This window comes from Anomaloglossus baeobatrachus, chromosome 7, assembly GCF_048569485.1.
Source record: "Anomaloglossus baeobatrachus isolate aAnoBae1 chromosome 7, aAnoBae1.hap1, whole genome shotgun sequence".
Taxonomy (NCBI): domain Eukaryota; kingdom Metazoa; phylum Chordata; class Amphibia; order Anura; family Aromobatidae; genus Anomaloglossus; species Anomaloglossus baeobatrachus.
The window spans coordinates 46058971-46080172 of NC_134359.1; the positions used below are offsets into that span (position 1 = coordinate 46058971).

Here is a 21202-nt window from a genome sequence, read left to right on the forward strand (position 1 = left end):
TAATTATCTAACTTTTATTTTGGGGGGGGGGGGGGGGTGGAATTCAGACTTTTCAAATACTTACTTTTAAGATGTGCTCCTCAGCTTTTTTACTATTATTGGCTCCACCAACACCTGGCGATGCAGTCAATCCGAGGATCTGTGGAAGTGGGACCACTGGTTCTTGCAACTTATGCGACCTTTTATTCCTCTTTTTCTGTTTCAAATACCTTATCATAATGTTATTATACACATCGCCCTTCTGAGTATGGTGACATTCATCAATGATGAGGAGGGAAAAATCTGTAAATCAAAGCCAGAATGAGTTAACTTAATATAAAACAATACAGACCGCTGAGCAAAAGGGTAACAATGTTTTAAACCTTTGACTTCCAGGCTCGATATCTCACCATCCCCTAGAGCTTTGAGCGTGAGACGACCTTCATTTTATAGACAATCATCTTGTCTATGTTATATTTAGATTTGGCTTGCAACTATTTAGCAGATGATTAGTTATGTAGCATGTCTCTGCATTGTTACCGTTTTGCTCCTAAAAAAAAAATCTAAATTTAGATTTTTATTATTCTGTTAGTATCTTGTAAATCCACCTTTGGCATTCATCAGTGTGAAGTGACCAGCCAGGGAGGCCTCTGGCTGTGTAGTCGTGGCAGCACTGTATTCAAGGCACATCCCTGGCTTTGGTACTTCTTTAATGTTGAGAAAGTGTGTGTCAGTATCTTCATCGGCCGATGCACAAAGAGTCGGCAGGCAAAAGTCCAGATGCAATAAAAATGACATTTATTCACAAGGATAAAACACTCCGGTCAGCAGATTCCGGCAATATTAGTGGAGCTGGGGACAACCTGCCCAAACGCACCCTCTGGTGGGGATATGCCCTAGATACTCTTCTTCTCCGGGCTCCCACTCTCCGGTCAAGCACGCACTGGACCCACACCAGCGGAATAGACCCTGAGGTTGCGTCCACCTCCTGTTCTCCGGTGTCCCTTGATGGTCCGCTCACACACACACTTGCCGCTGCAGATGTTCACTGTCTGCTGTCCCGGATCCTCTCTCCCACACACACTCAGACTTTTCCTAGATATCCGGCCGACTCCTCCTCCCCGGTGGCAACAGCCGTCCCACCCGGCCACTAGGGGGTGCCCTAACACACAAAATCACATGTAATAATAAAATGCAACATTTTTAATAATAACAATGCCGGGTAACCTGTGCTGAACTTGTAGGGGGTAGGCCCACCCACTACATGCCTCCCCTCTTAAATTCCGAGCCTCCCGGCAAGGCTCTAAACTTTAAACATATTAACACATAAAAACCTTTTGGGTCAGTCCTCAACAGCGGCACCAGTTCAGCGGCGCTCCCGATCTGTAGGGGCGCTTAGTGGCGCAGCAGCGCTCCCGGTCTCTGGATAGCGCCCGGAGGCTCAACAGCGCTCCCGGTCTTAGATGGGCGCCCGGAGGCTCAACAGCGCTCCCGGTCTTAGATGGGTGCCCGGAGGCTTCAAGAGCGCTCCCGGTCTTTGCTGGAGGGTAACAGGCCCGTAAAACTTTTCAACAACAAGGGAACTTTCTGCCGGTCTGGAACAACACCGGTCTTTGAAGGTGCTGAAGTCAACAACTTACTCTGGGGGCCAGGCTCTCTTCCACTCCTCCGCTTGAGCCTGGATATAGGCCCCCAGAGATTGTCCCGGCTGGCGGCGGATTCGCCTAAAAGACACAGGGGCGAAAGGCGGCTCCGCCGGTGCAGCTGCTGCAGCTCCTCTTGGGGGTGATGGTGTCTCTGCCCGAGATGGTGGTGGTGCGTCCAGCATGATGACCGGCTTGTTTGTAACATTTTGCGTTACCGCTACCACGGTTGGAACCTTCTCCGGGTCAGGGGCCGATGCAGTCGCTGTTTCCGGGACAGCAGCCATGATGCGCCGGGGTTGAGAGGGCGCGGGCGGGAGCGGTCTGGCATGGCTCCGGCGCCGCTCTTGCTGCTCCTCCCACTCAATCTCCTCCTGCCACTGCTCCGCTTCCCGGGTGGTTGGCATGCGGGAGACACAAACCGCAAACAGGCCGCGGCTACCTGCGTCCGGCAGGAACTGGACTTTCTCGCCCGGCCACAAAGTATGGAGTCGCTTGGGCAGTCCTTCCACGTCGAGATGAACTCTGTTATAAAAGTAATCATCCCCGGTCTCGACTTCTCGGATGAATCCATATCCGTCCTGCTGGTTGAACTTAACAACCACCCCGGTCACAAACTGCTGTGCCAGCTCCTCGCCACCGGAACCGGACAGCATTTCCCGGACAATGGTCTCGGCCAGGAGACGTTCCTGGACGGGGTCAGGCTTCGGGGTCGGGACACTGGGGCGCGACTCCGCAGGCGGGGCGATGACTGGGTCCCAGAAGAAGCCCAGGTGATCTTTCTCCAAGCGCTCAGTGAACTCCTCAGCCGGCTCCGGCACAAATGGGGAAGCGGCGGCGTTAAGCTGCGGGGTCTCCCATGGGAAGACTGCAACCCCCGGACGGTTTGGCATGGGTGGGGTGGCATAGGTCGCCTTCACCTCTGTGATGGTGCTCCCGGTTTGAGCATCCCATGAGGTCTTCCAGGAAACTTTGTCCGGCCTGGTGGAACCTCCCGGTCCAATGGGAAGGTCCGCCAACGCGGCCTCACTAGCAGGGGCGAACCGGGGTCGACCTCGACCGAGGCTGATTAGGGCCATAGTCGTTGCCAACTCCGCGGGTTGCCCAAAGGTCTCCATCTCGGTCTCCGACAGTATCGCTGGTAATGGCGGTGGTGTCGACGCTGAGACTGGGAAGAGTGGAGGCGGGTCTTCGTTTCCCGCTCTTAAACGGACCCCACCCCCAGCCTCACGCATCATCTTGACTCCTCTGCTGAGGTACTTCTTTTTCTTCTTCAATGCCCTGGAGCTGGCGCCTCCCCTCTTTGGGCGGAGTACTCCGTACTTTCTCTTCGGCGCCGGCCAGCCCCAGGCTCTTCTTTTGGCGCCAATTCTTCGCGCCTTTTCTTCCTTACAGATAACGGCCTCCTTGCCGCCATCTTGTACCCGGTCCAACGCTACGGGTACTGTGTTTTCTTCCCACCAGGGGACTGGAAACCTTGCATCATGGTCCGGGTCCTGTGTTCCAGGCACGACCTGATCTCCAGCTTTTTGGGTTCCTGGCAGGGGAATCGCATCCTGCCGACTACGCCACATGAAGTGACCAGCCAGGGAGGCCTCTGGCTGTGTAGTCGTGGCAGCACTGTATTCAAGGCACATCCCTGGCTTTGGTACTTCTTTAATGTTGAGAAAGTGTGTGTCAGTATCTTCATCGGCCGATGCACAAAGAGTCGGCAGGCAAAAGTCCAGATGCAATAAAAATGACATTTATTCACAAGGATAAAACACTCCGGTCAGCAGATTCCGGCAATATTAGTGGAGCTGGGGACAACCTGCCCAAACGCACCCTCTGGTGGGGATATGCCCTAGATACTCTTCTTCTCCGGGCTCCCACTCTCCGGTCAAGCACGCACTGGACCCACACCAGCGGAATAGACCCTGAGGTTGCGTCCACCTCCTGTTCTCCGGTGTCCCTTGATGGTCCGCTCACACACACACTTGCCGCTGCAGATGTTCACTGTCTGCTGTCCCGGATCCTCTCTCCCACACACACTCAGACTTTTCCTAGATATCCGGCCGACTCCTCCTCCCCGGTGGCAACAGCCGTCCCACCCGGCCACTAGGGGGTGCCCTAACACACAAAATCACATGTAATAATAAAATGCAACATTTTTAATAATAACAATGCCGGGTAACCTGTGCTGAACTTGTAGGGGGTAGGCCCACCCACTACAAGTGCCTGAACCCTTCTGGGCTCTCGATCAGACTCAAGCATGTCTGAACGAAATCTGATCTCAGGTCTCTTCTACACGTTCCCAGTGTTGGTGTATACTGGTCGGCTCACTTGGGTATGAATACAGGTTTTTCTTCAACTCTACCCACAAGTATTCCATTGGGTTGAGGTCTGGGGACTGTGGGGGCCAATTTGGCACCTCTACTTCATTGTCATTAAACCATTTCCTTGCCAATCTTGACATATGTTTCGGGTCTTTGTCCTGCTGGAACAATATGTCGTCCTTTTCATACCCATAATACTCAAGTGTACGAAGTAACTCGTTTTGTAGGATACTCACATATAGCTCAGCCTTGAGACCACCATCAATCCTGGTCAAGTATCCAACACCTTTGTCTGTGAAACAAGCTAAGATCCAGCACCTCTAAAGCCTGCTTTACATGTTACGATTCTGCATACGATATCGCATGCAATCGTAACCGCCCCCATGGTATGTGCGGTGCGTTCAATTTTGTTGAATGTGCCGCACAAACGATTAACCCCCATCACACGTACTTACCCGTCCATACGACCTCGATGTGGGCGGCGAACGTCCACTTCCTGGAGTGGGAGGGACGTTCGCGGTCACATCGACGTCACGCGGCAGCCGGCCAATAGAAGCGGAGGGGCGGAGATGAGCGGGACGTAAACATCCCGCCCACCTCTTTCCTTCCGCATTGCCGGCGGGAGCCGCGGGAGGCAGGTAAGATCTGTTCAATGTTTCCGGAGTGTCACACACTGCGATGTGTGCTGCCTCGGGAACATTGAACAACCTGACGTGCAATTCGTCAGGATTCAACGACGTGTATGCGAAGAACGTTTTAACGTTCAATCGCAATCGCATGTAGCTGTCACACACTACAATGTACCTTACGATGCCGGATGTGCGTGACTTATGACGTGACCCCGCCGACACATCGTAAGATATATTGTAGCGTGTAAAGCGGGCTTTATTCATTGTCATTGAACCATTTCTTCCCCATTCTTGAAGTATGCGTCTGGCTGTTCTGCTGGAACACTATGTCGGCCGCCCTTTTCATACCCATAGTATTCGAGTGTAAGAAGTAACTCATCTTGTAGGATACTCACATATACTGTATATCACAAAAGTGAGTACAACCCTCACAATTTTGTAAATATTTTATATCTTTTTGGGACAACACTGGAGATCTGACCCTGTGATATCATGTACAGTGTCAGTGTGCAGCTTGAATAACACTGTAAATTTGGAGTCCTCTAAATAACTCAACACAGTCATTAATGTCAAAACCGCTGGCAACAAAAGTGAGTACACCCCTAAGTGATAATGGCCAAATTGTGCCCAATTAGCCATTTTCCCTCCCCGGTGTTATGTGACTTATTAGTGTTACAAGGTCTCAGGTGTGAATGGGGAGCAGGTGTGTTACATTTGGTGTTAGCTCTCACACACTCTCTCATATTGATCACTGGAAGTTCAGCATGGCTCCTCTTGGAAAATAATTTTCTGAGGATCTGAAAAAAAGAATTGTTGTTCTACGTAAAGATGGCAGAGGCTATGAGAAGATTGCCAACACCCTGAAACTGAGCTGCAGCACGGTGGCCAAGACCATACAGTGGTTTAAAAAGACAGGTTTCACTCAGAACAGGCCTCGCCATGGGCAACTAAAGCGGTTGAGTGCACGTGCTCAGCATCATTTCCAGAGGTTGTCTTTTCAAAATATACATATGAATACTGCCAGCATTGCTGCCGAGGTTACAGGGGCAGGGGGGTCCTCCTGTCAGTGCTCAAACCATATGCCACACACTGCATCCCATTGCTCTGCATTGCTGTCATCCCAGAAGGAAGCCTCTTAGAAAGACAATGCATAAGAAATCCCGCAAACTGTTGGCTGAAGACAAGCAGACTAAGAACATGGATTACTGGAAAATGGTGTCAAGGGTGTGTGGCGGCAACCAGGTGAGGAGTACAAAGAAAAGTGTGACCCGCCTACAGTCAAGCATGGTGGTGGGGGTGTCATGGTTTGGAGCTGCATTAGTGCTGCTGGCTGTGGGAAGCTACAGTTCATTGAGAGAACTATGGATGCCAACATGTACTGTGACATACTGAAACAGAGCATGATCTCCCCCCCTTCAGAAGCTGGGTCAAACATGATAACGACCCCAAACACACTTCCATGACAACCATTGCCTTGCTAAAGAAACTGAGGGTAAAGGTGCTGGACTGGCTAAGCATCTCCAGACCTAAACCCTATGGAGCATCTGTGGGTCCTCATCAAACAGAAGGTGGAGGAGCGCAAGGTCTAACATCCACATTCTCCGTGATGTCGTCATGGAATATGGAATAGGATCCAGTGACTCCTGTGAAGCTCTAGTGACCTCCATTCCCACGCAAGGTAAGGCAGTGCTTGAAAATAATGGAGGCCACACAAAATATTGATACTTTGGACACAAGTTGGCACTTTACACTTAGAGGTGTACTCACTTTTTTTGCCAGCAATTTAGACATTAATGGCTGTGTGTTGAGTTATTTAGAAGGCACCAAATTTACACTGTTATACAAGATACACACTGAGCACTGTACATTGTATCACAGGGTCAGAACCTCAGTGTTGTCCTATGAAAAGATATAATAAAATATTTACAAAAATGTGAGAGGTGTACTCACTTTTGTGATATACTTTAGCTCAGCATTGAGACCACCATAGATTCTGGTCAAGTATCTAATGCCTTTGGTTGTGAAACACCCCCATATCATCAGGTTTCTTTAATCCAATTTGACAGTTCCTTCAATTTCTCGACCTGTTCACCCGTTTTTCCTTCGTTTCCTCCAGACCCATTTGCACCCAGTAGAGCCTAGTCTATTGACTTTCATCTAATGGGTCTAAATCACCCGTTTTCAACTTCTACTGTCCACTTTTGTGCAAACTTGAGTTGACACTTCTTATGATATTGAAGTTGAGGCTTCTTCACATTGTTTCAGGCCACCATTCCAGACTTGTGGAACACACGTTGCTTGCATGGACATCTGTGATCTCACTATTATGAAGTATACGAGCTGACGTTTGTCGAGCCAGAACTGATAGACATTGTGATGAGCCGACTTGTTGACTCCGATACTTTGCCTGGAGATCCACCTCTTGGGTTTTGAATAGATGGACAAACTTCATTTCATATTCTTCCACCTGTCATGGCCTCACATGATGCAGCTTGGTAATTTTCTTGGCTGAGAGACCAAAATCGATGAGCTGGATAATGCTGTTTCCGTTTTCTTGGGAAATCTTCGGGGCTGCCCCTTGATTTGAACCGGTGACCTTTTGCTTGGGAATCAACTTAATAACACACTCAGCTATTTGGAAATGTGAGAACAGGTTGTAATTTGTAGTATACAAGAAGAAAAGGTTTTTCCACCAACAGGAGCAAAACAGTAACAATGCAGTGACATGACAAAAATGTGCATAACTAATCATATGCTAAATAGTTGCAAGTCAAATTTATCTATGAGATAGCCAAGATGATTGTCTATAAAAATGAAGGTCACATTTGAAGCTAAAGGCCCCGTCACACGCCGCGATATCGATAACGATATCGCTAGCGAGTGTACCCGCCCCCGTCGTTTGTGCAGATATTTTGGCAGTTCAGCTGCAGGTCCTTATTTCCTCTCCCTGTGTATATATATTTCTGCATTCCCCCTTATTTTGTTGCCGGTGATAGAGTTACTTCTATGGTGTCCAGATTGCAAGCAGTCAGCTTGAAATCTCCTGTGAAAACTCGTTGTGTGTTGCTGTCTTTCTCCCTAAAGTCACACACAGCGAGATCGCTAGTGAGATCGCTGAAACGTCACAGGTTTTGTGATGTATCAGCGACCTCGCTAGCAATATCGCTGTGTGTGACAAGCAGCAGCGAGCGGGCCCCTGCTGTGAGGTCGCTAATCATTACAAAACGATCAGGAACATTTTTTGCTCATTGGTCTCCAGCTGTGCAGCACGCATTGGCGTGTTTGACGGTGATCTGAATGTGCAGGGAGCGGCGGTACGCTGGTAACCATGGTACACATCAGGTACCTATGCAAAGCGATTTGCTTAGTTACCCGATGTGTACCATGGTTACCAGCGTACCACCGCTTTCAGGCTGTCATACACCGGCTCCCTGCACACGTAGCCAGGGTACACATCGGGTAACTATGTAAAGCGTTTTACATAGTTACCCGATGTGTACCCTGGCTACCAAGCACAGCGTCGTTACACGGGTCGCTGGTGGCTGGACTCTGATCGCTGTGGAGATCTGCCTGATTGACAGCTCACCAGCGACCATGTGGGATCACTGGAACGTCGCTTCGTGTGACGGGACCCCAAGTCATCTTGTAGATAAGTCTATTTTGCATTCCTTTGCTTGTCTCCCTTGTGTGTTTTTTAGTACTTAAGAGTGGTTGCTCATCCCACCCTACCTAGGGCTTATTTCAGGGCCAGCCAGGGCCTAGGTATCCTGATCTGAGCATAGGTGCGGAACCTATCTAGAGATGTCAGGGGAGCCAGGGGTCAGCGGTAGGCTTTCTCCAGGGGTCTCCATCTTCCCCTTCCCTAGTGTCAGGGTTTCCCTCTTGCTCCCTTATTTTGCCCTATGTTCCCCATTCTAAGCGTGACACATACCTGACAATTTGACACCTTCTTCTTCATCTTCTTCTGCCTGTATTAAGGAGTTTTCCAGGATCTGGGCTGTACAGATAATTACATCATTTTTCATCACAGTTTGAGGGAACGAAATCTTCAACTGACAATCTCCACTAATTTTGGTGACAGAATAGCGATCCTTCATGTGTGGATGGAACTCATTGCGGTAGTGCTGTTCAACCAAGGGGACCTGCAAAAAATATCAACCTTAGTGGTTTGGGTCTTCAGCCTCTCCTGTTTATGGCATGTTCATAACTTTTGTCCATCGTGTATTTTTAATTTACCTCTTCTATGTATAATTATAAATAAAACCACAGATAAGCAATTGGCTCGTTTTATACCTTGTTCACCAAGACAATGACTTTTGGTTTCAACTTTTTTTCCTTTCTTTCGTCCAGGTGTCTCCGTGCAATGTAAACCGCTACCCTGGTTTTCCCACTTCCCGTTGGCAAACATATAACGATATTCTCTCCATCTAAAGCCGGTTTGGCCACTTCCATCTGGTAATCTCGAAGAGTCATTTCACGGACTGGAGAATGGCTCGTTCTGTGCTCAACTTTTTCCTCTGTAAATGAGACATGAAGGCATTTTTCAATTGGATGCTTCGATCTTAAAACATGTCAATGCTATAATATGCAAGGTTGGAAGTTTCCATCTCACACAAACCCTCTTGAGTAGATAATGATTCTGGAATTAAAAGATATCTTTAGACATTGGACACTTTTTAAATGTAAAAATAATTATTTCAGAGTTTTGTCATGTCGTCTCTCTGCATTATGAGGCTAGTGACAGATTCAGGACTTGAGAGTTGCCTTTCCTTTGACGGTTGTAAGGTTAATATCATTATTCCTTGCCAGGAGGCAGGCTAATTACCAGCTCAGGTGTTTATGGTTTCAAGACCACTCCCAGTCCCTTTATATACCCTCTGCTACCAGCAGAGGGTGCTGGTTATTCTCTTTTCATTCGGAGTCTGGTCTTGGAGGTGGAAGGAGCTGCTGAAAACCTCTGTTGATGTTGCTGTGGTGGCTGCAGTTTTGGTGCTGACTGCAGCAGTCTGTTGTTGTGTTCCCCCCTATCTGTCTTCCTTCCCTGATGTGTTCAGTGCAGCGGTGAGACTAGCGTCCTTCACCTGCCCACTCCCTAGCCAGGGACTATTGTAGGGTCTTCTCAGGGCTTCAGGTTCCTGCTTGGCGACAGGTGAGAAACTTTTAGGGCTCATGCGCACATTGCGTAATTGCATGCATTTACGCTGCGTATAGCACTGCAGTGTAAATGCATGCGTCCTGCGTCCCCAGCACAATCTATGTAGATTGTGCATGATACATGCGCACAATGCTTTTATGAACGCAGCGATTTGGGTGCTAAAATTTTGACCCAAATCCGTGCGTTCATAAAATGAGCATGTCAATTAATTTGTGCGCTATGGATGCAGCTCGAGCTCTGTCTATGGTGGGGGCAGCAGCCAGAGCGCATGAAATCGGCTTTTATTGTACAGAAAAACTGCATCCATTATGCAGTGTTTCTGCAGCGATTTAACGCGCACATGTGCTGTCAAATTGCAGCAGAATATTCAGCAGTTACGTGCGCATGAGCCCTTATAGTGGCTGGCTAGGAGTGCAGGGTACAGCGGCAGGTAACTGGAGGAGGTGTCCATATTCCCTCTCACTAGTCCTTGGGCCCTCCGTTGTTAGTGTCTCCAGTGTACCCCTTGTTTGTCGTGGTGATACTCTTGTCGTTGTGTGTTTTGGCTCACGCCGGACTCTCCCCTAGTCTGCGACGTGATAGTGCAATTTTATCAAGAAATGGTAAACCTAAGTTTCAATCTGCAACCTTCGTGGTTTCAGTTTCCTGACTGCTCCCAGTTTTATAATTTTCTCTTATAGGAGCGTTTCTCTCAGTAATAGAGGTTGGATGCGAGGCCAGCATGTATCTAGGGTGGTGCTGTCTTCATTAGCTCATATCAGCAGACCTTCTATCCTGCCCTTATTCCCTCTTGTTCTTTCCTCCTGGTCTATAGTCTGTTTTTTCTGCCTCCCTTAGATACCTTCTTCCATGAAGATTTTGTAGAACCCTCTCCACCTCCCTCCTGCTATCTCTAACACTGAGAAAAGGGAGGAGGAATGCAGAGAGCTGAGCTACTGATGGATTTCTTCACTTTACAGAGCACTCAGATAAAAGACCTAGCTATACTATGCAGCAGCTAAATGGTTAAAAAATTGGTAATGAGGACTATTAAGAAAACTGCTTCAAAAAGGGAACATATGTTTAAAATGGTGTCTGATCTGCAGGCAGGATGTTATAAAGCAGGAGGAGCAGATTATTACCTTTTTGTTGGCATTTTATTCATTAAAATTCCTGGTGTTTGTATTCATAGGAGTCCAGTGAGTGGTCCCTGTAGGACTGTGCATGCAGAGGTAACAGTCAATCACTGAGTAGGACTCCTACTCATACAAACAAGGATTTCAATGAATACAATACAAGTTAGTAGGACCGCCTACTGGACTCCTACTCATACAAACAAGGATTTCAATGAATACAATACAAGTTATACTGAATCCTTTCCCCACAAACCTATATATCATTCTGCTTTGCTTATCCTGTGCTGTCCACGGAAACTGGAAATACAATCTAACAGGTTTCCTTAAAGTTTGCATATAGGAATCAAATAAACAACAAAAGCCTTTAAAGGAAACCTGTCACTCGATTCATGCTGCTCAAACTATGGGCAGCATGAATAAGAGCCCTGCTGCTATGTTTTCCTCTGAAATTCCAGAAACTAAAGGCAGAAACAAGAGTAAAACAGCGCTGCCTCTGCCGGCTTCCCACTGCTTCGCTCCAGTTGATCGACAGATCTATCATTTGTGTTCTTGCGGAAAGACATGTCAATTGTCAAAGTCATCTCTCTGTTGTAGAAGTGACAGGTTCTGCTTCAGAATACTACTTTACCTTGTGAGACTCTGCTGATTAAATTGATTCCCTTTCCTTTGGGGAAGAGAGGGTTAATGTCAATTTACTTTCCAGGAGCTTCTGATTCCTGGTCAGGTGTTTCCAGTTTGGACCACTCCCAGGTCCTATATATAACCTCTGCTTCCAGCAGAGGGTGCTGATAATTTTTAATCATTTGGAAGCTTGGCCAGGAGGAGAAAGGAGCTGGAGAAGCCCTCTCTGCTACTTGCTATATTGGCTGCAGCATTGGTGCTGACTGCAGCAGTCAGTGGTGTGCTGATTGTTCGGTGTGGCAGTTTCCCAGTTGTTTGTTTACTTCCCCCCTGTGATGTTGTTTCCCCCTGTGCACGTTTAGTAGCTCTTTGTGTGTGATTGCCGGGTGTACGGGCTTTTGTTTTTATCCCTGTTCGTGTTAGATGTGGGGTTTGTGTTTACAGTCCTGGCTCAACCATTGGGTGGGGGAGGGGAGTTACAACAAGACTTGGACAGGAGTTAGGGTCACACTGGTGGCTCAGACCTCAGTACCATCAAACATACCTCTGAGCTAAGGGACAGCACAGGGTCCACAGTCTGAAGATCAGCTTAGGTGTCTGGTCATCCAGTCACCGTGTCATCAATCAAGTAGAGTGGTTTGGGGTCTTGTCTTTCCTTTTAGCCCCCGGCTGGATTTTCAACCTATGTTTTCTACAATCAGAGCCAGGTTCTGATTCATGCTGCCTAGATATAGTGTCTGCTGGGTTAAAGCAGACCCATGACAACTCTATCAGCCAATCTAAAATGTTATCAGAAGCAGATACAGCTTTGAAATGGGAGAATAAACCTAGGTACAACTCAAGCCATTGTAATTAGTGGAGATTTTTCACTTTTTGTTAAGGGGTTCTTGCTCATTAGGAACCAAAATATAATAATTCAACTCTTTTTTACTTTATAGATTATCATCAGTATTAAACTTTTTGCAGAAAAGCTGCAATCTTACATCCGACATTAGTGACCTGTCCTTTAGTTTGAAGCGTTGCTGATGCTAAACATTGACAAGGGCAAAAGGATGGTAAACTAATGCGTTGTCTGTGCGAGCTTTACGCTGAAGCTGTTCTGTACTCCATTGTGCATTGACATTCACTTACAAAGGACTCACGTGGAATCATCACCCCCACATTATTGCATACTGTATTCTAGGCATGAAGTGAGTCATACAAACACTGGATCCTAATAGTCTTCTGCACTATTTAACAGGCTCAGTACTTAGATACGGATCGTGGTTTTATACTAATATATAGCCAACAAATTATACAAATGTGATCTAATTGTGCTACCTGTTACAATCTCGTGGATTAAAAAGGGGGTGTTACATGCAGCGATATCGCTGGTGAAAGCACCTGCCCCCGTCGTTTCTGCGTCACGGGCAAATCGCTGCCCGTGGCGCACAATATCGTTAGGAGCCGTCACACGGATTTACCTGCTTAGCGACGTTGCTGGTGCCGGCGAACCGCCTCCTTTCTAAGGGGGGCGGTTCGTGCGGCGTCACTAAGCGGCCGCCCAATAGAAGCGGAGGTACGGAGATGAGCGGCCGTAACATCCCACCACCTCCTTCCTTCCGCATTGCTGGCGGCCGCAGGTAAGCTGCAGTTCGTCGTTCCCGAGGTGTCACACGTAGCGATGTGTGCGGCCTCGGGAACGACGAACAACCTGCGTGCTCAATAATCAACGATTTTTTAAAAAGGAACGACGTGTCAACGATGGATGATAAGGTGAGTATTTTCCATCGTTAACAGTCGTTCCTTGCCGTCACACGCAATGACGTTGCTAACGATGCCGGATGTGCGTCACGGAATCCGTGACCCCGGCAATATATCGTTAGATACGTCGCTGTGTGTGACGGGGCCTTGAAGCTATGTGCCCACGGGACTCTGTAACCGCGGAATTTGCCATGGAAAACCTGTGGATTTATCTGGATTTTCTAGATAAATCCGCGGGTTTTAGCAAGTACAGACACTCCCCATGTTATCCTATGGGACATGGGGAGTGCTGTATCCATGCTGCGGTATGTGCGGTTGCGGAATATGCTGCGGATGTCCCGCAGCCGCACATGACTGCATGTCAATTATTCCTGCGGAAATCCCGGCCCTCCACTATGGAGATAGAGGCCGGGACTTCCGCAGGTAAGTCGCACAAATGTCCGCAGGTTTACAGCAGATATTTTGCTGGAATCCCGCAGCTATGTATAGCTGCGGATTCCGGGGATCAGCTGCGGGAAAACTGCGTCCGTACCTGCGGATATATCCGCGGGCACATAGTGCCGTGGGCACATAGCCTGCAGTAGGATCAACCTTCCTAACCCATCTATATGGGCATACAAGTCATAGAAAGCAGAATAAAGGCCGCTTTACACGCTGCGTTGGGGTCACGGAATTGGTGACGCACATCCGGCCGCTTTAGCGATGTCGTTGGGTGTGACACCTAGGAGAGATTTTGCATCGTCGCAAAAACGTGCAAAATCGCTCATCAGTGACATGGGGGTCCATTCTCAATTATCGTTGCTGCTGCAGTAACGATGTAGTTAGTCGTTCCTGCGGCAGCACACATCGCTATGTGTGACACCGCAGGAACGAGGAACCTCTCCTTACCTGCCGCCGCGCGCAATGCGGAAGGAAGGAGATGGGCAGGATGTTACAGCCGCTCATCTCCGCCCCTCCGCTTTGATTGGGCGGCCGCTTTGTGACATCTCTGTGACGCCGAACGAACCGCCCCCTTAGAAAGGAGGCGGTTCGCCGGTAACAGCGACGTCGCTAGGCAGGTAAGTAGTGGGATGGGTCTGGGCGATGTTGTGCACCATGGGCAGCGGTTTGCCTGTCTCGCACAACCGATGGGGGCGGGTACCCACGCTAGCGATATCGGTAACGATATTGCAGCGTGTAAAGCACCCTTAAATTGACACCTTCATATCTGTAATTCAATGTCTTATTCCAGTGAAATCCATATTTTATTAACATGTAAATGAGCTGTTAATATATTTGGGCCAGACATAGATCTCCCTGAGAATCTGCATGCAGAGCTTATTTTAAAGAGATTCTGTCAGGTGATTTTCTAGTACATTACTAATGTTATCTTATAATAGTGCTTAAGGAGACCTTTCAGGATCAGTAAGTGTTATTGCTCTATGTTATCCTGTTGTAAGATCCATAGAATTCAGTGTGACATAGTAACTAGTCAAGCTTATGTAAATACAAATTGCATATGCCCTGCTCCCCCATCCAATCTCTCAGTGCTGGCATCAGTGAACTGAATTTGCACTGCTGCCCCCACCCATACTCCATCCCACCTTTCAGCAGTGTTAGAGAATGCACTGAAAGGTGGGAGGGGGCGCAGTGACTATCCAAATTGTTTTTACATACACTTGACTAGTGTACAAAAGACGCTGAATTCTATGGAGCATACAGCAAGATAACAGGATGAGGTAGAGCAATAAAACTTACTGATCCTGAAAAGTCTCCTTAAGACCTATTTAAAGATAAAATTAGTATTGCACTACAAAATTAATTGACAGACTCCCTTTAAAGGGGTTGTCCACTACTAGGACAAGCACTTTTGATTCCACTTGTTTCCCCCAGTTAAAATAAAAGACCCAGTAGTTACCTCATGTTTTGGTGGCATTCCAGAGCTCTTGGCAACCTCGGTTCGGAGATCGCGTGACATTGTGATGTCATCCAAGCTCTGCGTCCAATCACCGCCGGCTTATCTCTCCTGCCTTCAGTCCAAATGAATAATAAATAGGAAATGAGCGACAGTCACAGCACTCACTTCCTGCTGATTAATTCATTTGGTCTGAAGGCAGGGGGAGAGAAGCTGGTGATGATTGGACGAGGGGCACCGGTGATGTCACATGAGATCTGAATCGCGATTACTGACAGCATTGGAACCGCACCAGAACGGGAGGGGAGTACTGGGTCTTTTATTTTAACAGGGGGAAACAAGTAGAATCAGAAGAGGTTGTCAGAGTTGTGGACAACCCCTTTAAAAGGAAACCTGACAGCTAATACTGTATTATCCAAGCAAAGTATGTCTGATTCTGAAATTAGTTTAACAGAAAAGAAGGGAATTTTGTTACTTACCGTAAATTCCTTTTCTTCTAGCTCCTATTGGGAGACCCAGACGATTGGGTGTATAGCACTGCCTCCGGAGGCCACACAAAGCATTACACTAAAAAGTGTAAGGCCCCTCCCCTTCTGGCTATACACCCCCAGTGGGATCACTGGCTCACCAGTTTTAGTGCAAAAGCAAGAAGGAGGAAAGCCAATAACTGGTTTAAACAAATTCACTCCGAGTAACATCGGAGAACTGAAAAACCGTTCAACATGAACAACATGTGTACCCGAAACAACCCAAAAATCCCGAAGGACAACAGGGCGGGTGCTGGGTCTCCCAATAGGAGCTAGAAGAAAAGGAATTTACGGTAAGTAACAAAATTCCCTTCTTCTTCGTCGCTCCATTGGGAGACCCAGACGATTGGGACGTCCAAAAGCTGTCCCTGGGTGGGTAAAGAAATACCTCATGTTAGAGCTGCGAAGACAGCCCTCCCCCACGGGGAGGCAACTGCCGCCTGCAGGACTCTTCTACCTAGGCTGGCGTCCGCCGAAGCATAGGTATGCACCTGATAATGTTTGGTGAAGGTGTGCAGACTCGACCAGGTAGCTGCCTGGCACACCTGTTGAGCCGTAGCCTGGTGTCGTAATGCCCAGGAAGCACCCACGGCTCTGGTTGAATGGGCCTTCAGCCCTGATGGAACCGGAAGCCCAGCAGAACGGTAGGCTTCAAGAATTGGTTCCTTGATCCATCGAGCCAGGGGGCCTTAGAAGCCTGCGACCCTTTGCGCTGACCAGCGACAAGGACAAAGAGTGCATCCGAACGGCGCAAGGGCGCCGTGCGGGAAATGTAGATTCTGAGTGCTCTCACCAGATCTAACAATTGTAAATCCTTCTCATACCGATGAACAAAACGAAGGCAAGGAGATATCCTGATTAAGATGAAAAGAGGATACCACCTTCGGGAGAAACTCCTGAATGGGGCGCAGCACTACCTTGTCCTGGTGGAAGACCAGGAAGGGAGTCTTGGATGACAGCGCTGCCAGCTCAGACACTCTCCGAAGAGATGTGATCGCTACCAGAAAAGCCACGTTCTGGGATAGTCTAGAAAGTGAAACCTCACTCAGAGGCTCGAAGGGCGGCTTCTGGAGGGCAACTAGTACCCTGTTCAGATCCCATGGATCTAACGGCCGCTTGCACGGGGGAACAATATGGCAAACCCCCTGTAGGAACGTGCGCACCATAGGAAGGCGTGCCAAACGCCTCTGAAAAAAGACGGATAGCGCCGATACCTGACCTTTAAGGGAGCCGAGCGCCAAACCCTTTTCTAACCCAGATAGCAGGAAAGAAAGAAAGGTAGGCAATGCAAATGGCCAGGGAGACACTCCCTGAGCAGAGCACCAGGATAAGAATATCCTCCACGTTCTGTGGTTCTTAGCGGACGTGGGCTTCCTAGCCTGTCTCATGGTGGCAACGACCCCGTGGAATAATCCTGAAGACGCTAGGATCCAGGACTCAATGGCCACACAGTCAGGTTCAGGGCCGCAGAATTCCGATGGAAAAACGGCCCTTGGGACAGTAAGTCTGGTCGGTCTGGTAGTGCCCACGGTTGGCCGACCGTGAGCTGCCACAGATCCGGATACCACGCCCTCCTCGGCCAGTCTGGGGCGACGAGTATGACGCGGCTGCAATCGGATCTGATCTTGCGTAGCACTCTGGGCAAGGGTGCCAGAGGTGGAAACACATAAGGGAGCCGGAACTGCGACCAATCTTGCACTAGGGCGTCTGCCGCCAGCGCTCTTTGATCGCGAGACCGTGCCATGAAGGTTGGGACCTTGTTGTTGTGCCGGGACGCCATTAGGTCGACGTCCGGCCTTCCCCAGCGGCGACAGATTTCCTGAAACACGTCCGGGTGAAGGGACCATTCCCCTGCGTCCATGCCCTGGCGACTGAGGAAGTCTGCTTCCCAGTTTTCTACGCCGGGGATGTGAACTGCGGATATGGTGGAGGCCGTGGCATCCACCCACATCAGAATCCGCCGGACTTCCTGGAAGGCTTGCCGACTGCGTGTCCCCCCTTGGTGATTGATGTATGCCACCGCTGTGGAGTTGTCCGATAGAATTCGGATCTGCTTTCTTTCCAGCCACTGCTGGAAGGCTAGTAGGGCAAGATACACTGCTCTGATTACCAGAACATTGATCTGAAGGGTGGACTCCTGCTGAGTCCACGGACCCTGAGCCCTGTGGGGGAGAAAAACCGCTCCCCACCCTGACAGACTCGCGTCTGTCGTGACCACCGCCCAAGACGGTGGTAGGAAGGATCTTCCCTGTGATAATGAGGTGGGAAGAAGCCACCATTGCAGAGAGTCCTTGCCGTCTGTGAAAGGGATACTTTCCTGTACAGGGATGTTGACTTCCCGTCTCATTGGCGGAGAATGTCCCATTGAAGTGGACGCAGATGAAACTGCGCAAACGGAACCGCCTCCATTGTCGCCACTATCTTCCCGAGGAAGTGCATGAGGCGTCTTAAGAAGTGCGACTGACCTTGAAGGAGAGTCTGCACCCCAGTCTGTAGTGACCGCTGCTTGTCCAGCAGAAGCTTCACTACCGCTGAGAGGGTATGAAACGCCATGCCAAGATACGTTAGTGATTGGGTCGTGACAGGTTTGACTTTGAGAAGTTGATGATCCACCCGAACGTCTGGAGAGTCTCCAGCGCAACATTCAGGCTGAGTTGGCATGCCTCTTGAGAGGGTGCCTTGACAAGTAGATCGTCCAAGTAAGGGATCACAGAGTGTCCCTGTGAGTGCAAGACTGCTACCACTGCCGTCATGACCTTGGCGAACACCCGTGGGGCTGTCGCCAGCCCGAATGGCAGAGCTACGAACTGAAGATGGTCGTTTCCTATCACGAAATGTAGAAAAACATTGGTGCTCTGTAGCAATCGGCACGTGGAGATAAGCATCTTTGATGTCTATTGATGCTAGGAAATTTCCTTGAGACATTGAGGCAATGACGGAGCGGAGGGTATCATCCGGAACCGCCTGGCCTCCACGTGCTTGTTGAGCAGTTTTAGGTCCAGAACGGAACGGAAAGAGCTATCCCTGTTTGGCACCACAACCAGATTGGAGGAAAACCGTGTCTTGTTCCTGAAGAGGAACCGGGATAACCACTCCTTCTGCCTGCAGAAGAGCATCTGCTCGGTGGGGAGGTGGGGACGTTCTGAAGAATCGAGTCGGAGGACGAGAACAGAACTCTGTCCTGTGCACGTGGGCACACTGTCCCTCACCCACCGGTCTGTGACCTGTGGCAGCTAAATGTCGCCAAAGGCGAGCGAGTCTGCCATCAACCGCGAATGCGGAAAGATGAGAGAGCTGAGAGTCATGAGGAGACCGCCTTGGTAGCGGTTCCTCCGGCTGCCTTCCTTGGGCGTGATTGAGCCCGGCCGGCAGCTGAGCCCCTCTGAGGCTTTTCAGCCCTTTTGGACGAGGACAATTGGGACCTGCCCGAGCCTGGGAAGGACCGAAATCTCGACTGTCCTTCCAGGACAGCATTAATAGGGTAAGTCGCAATGCAGACATTGCGAGGTTACGGACGCCCCTGCGGCACAGATGTACCTGTGCTCAAGACCAGCTGCGCAAGAACAGCTGAAAAGCTTAGGGTGCCCATACGGCTGTGAATGCCGGAGCAACCGACACGCCGATAGCCTCATAGACAGATTTCAACCAGAGTCCATCTGTCTGTCAATGGCATCTGTAAGTGAAGTCCCATCTCCACTGCAACTATGGCTCTAGCCGCAAGCCTGGAGATTGGAGAATCCACCTTTGGACCCTGGGTCCAACGCCTGACCACGTCAGGGGGAAAGTGATAACGTGTATCCTTAATACGTTTGGAGAAAACGCTTATCTGGGAAGCGTGGTGTTCCTGGACTGCTTCTCTGAAGTCAGCGTGGCCAGAACAATACTCAATATACGTTTGAGCTACTGAAATGGGACTTCTCCTGCTGTGAAGCTGACTCCTCCGCTGGGGGAGCTGAGGGAGAAAAGATCCAACATTCCATTGATGGACGCTATAGGATCATGCCTTATGGCGTCACCATCCGGTGTATCCGGAGTGAGAGCGGTGTCAGGATCAAAGTCCTGATGAGCTACGTCTGCCTCATCATACAGAGAGCCTCCTGGGACCCCCCCGGAGCACCGATTTTATTCCAAGTGAGGGTGGCCAGGGAGCAATGATCCAGATTGCCCATGGCCTGTCCGGACTGCAAGTCTCTATCCCCTTGCAACTCCGTCCCTGTCCTTGGACAGGGTTGAGAGGTGGTTCTTTTGGCCACGTCAAGTAGAGACCCCGGCTGACCAAGTGCTACAGGGGAGCATTGCACCCAATGGGGAGCAGTGCCGTGGAACAGTATCACATGCAGCAAAAACAGCATCGAAAGCCTGTGTTGCTTATATGCTGCTGCCGACTTATAGAGCCAAGAATGGCGACCGTACAGTGCAATGTATATCATACAAGCATAAAGTACAAATGAACACTGCAGCACATGCAATACAAGCAGCATAGAAAGCCTGCTTTTCTGCTGCTGTAGACTAGCCATCTAGGGGAATATAGCCCAGAATAGCGACCATACAGTGCAATGTATAGCATACAAGCATAAGTACAAATGAACACTGCAACACCTGCAATACAAGCAGCATAGAAAAAAACCTGTGCCTCAGCACCCTTGCTTTTCTGCTGCTGTAGTCTAGCCATTCTATGGCGAATATAGCCAAGACTAGCGACCGTACAGTGCAGTGTATAGCATACAAGCATAAATACACATGAACACTTCAGTACATGCAATACAAGCAGCATGGAAAGCCTGTGCCTTAGCACCCATGCTTTCCTGCTGCTGATGTGTCGCCATCTAAGAGGGCATATAGCCCAAAATAGCGACCTATGCAGTGTACTTAAAATACAAATAGACAAACTGCGGTATTTAGTGTCAGCACCCCAGGTGCCGCTTACCGCCCGCCTATAAGCGGGTGTGTGGTCGCCCTAGTCCTGTTGGTTGCCCAGAGTCCGTTCTCTCAGCTCGGGCTGCAGGAATGGCTGCCGGCGTCCTTCTTCAGCTCGTATGAGTAGGGGCGGGCCGTGGACGTGCCCCAAGTCAGAGCGGGAAACCGGCGTCCCACAGTGTCTAGTGAGAGGGCTGGAGCATGTAAATAAGGCTCCAGCCCTCGGCGCTGCTGATTGTACAGCGTCTCTCCCCTACCCTGATTGACAGGGTGGGGGCGGGAACGAAGCTGAGCTAGGCCGCAAAAGCCGGGGACTGGATTTATAAGCGCCGCCGCCGTAAAAGCGCGGTCGGCGCTAAGTCCCCGGCGCACTACAAGTCCCAGCCGCGCCGCCGCTCCCGGAGCGTCCGGCGCGGTAGTTCCCAATAAATAAAGTCACTCAGCTAGGCTGCAGTGACTGTAACCCTTTACTGTCCCCGGCGCACTAGCACACCCAGCAAGTCTGGAGTGTGCTGTGCCTGTGTGTACGGGGACACAGAGTACCTGAATGGTGCAGGGCCATGTCCCTGAACGGCACTCCCGCTCCACATCCAGCAGGTTCAATGGGTCTGTGGATGGAGCCCGGCCTCAGGGCTTTGGGGCCGGTAAGATCCCACTTCCTCAG

The 21202-nt window shown here is 49.6% G+C and overlaps 1 protein-coding gene across 1 annotated transcript in view; it reads right to left on the minus strand.

The window, feature by feature from the left end:
- Window positions 1–21202, minus strand: part of IFIH1 (interferon induced with helicase C domain 1) — a 152391-nt gene that overhangs the window by 63252 nt on the left and 67937 nt on the right. The window contains exons 5-7 of the mRNA XM_075317265.1: window positions 8860–9083; window positions 8498–8708; window positions 65–282 (exon numbers count right to left, since the gene is read on the minus strand). Of these exons, the coding sequence (XP_075173380.1) occupies window positions 65–282; window positions 8498–8708; window positions 8860–9083 (653 nt within the window). The remainder of the gene's footprint in view (window positions 1–64; window positions 283–8497; window positions 8709–8859; window positions 9084–21202) is intronic.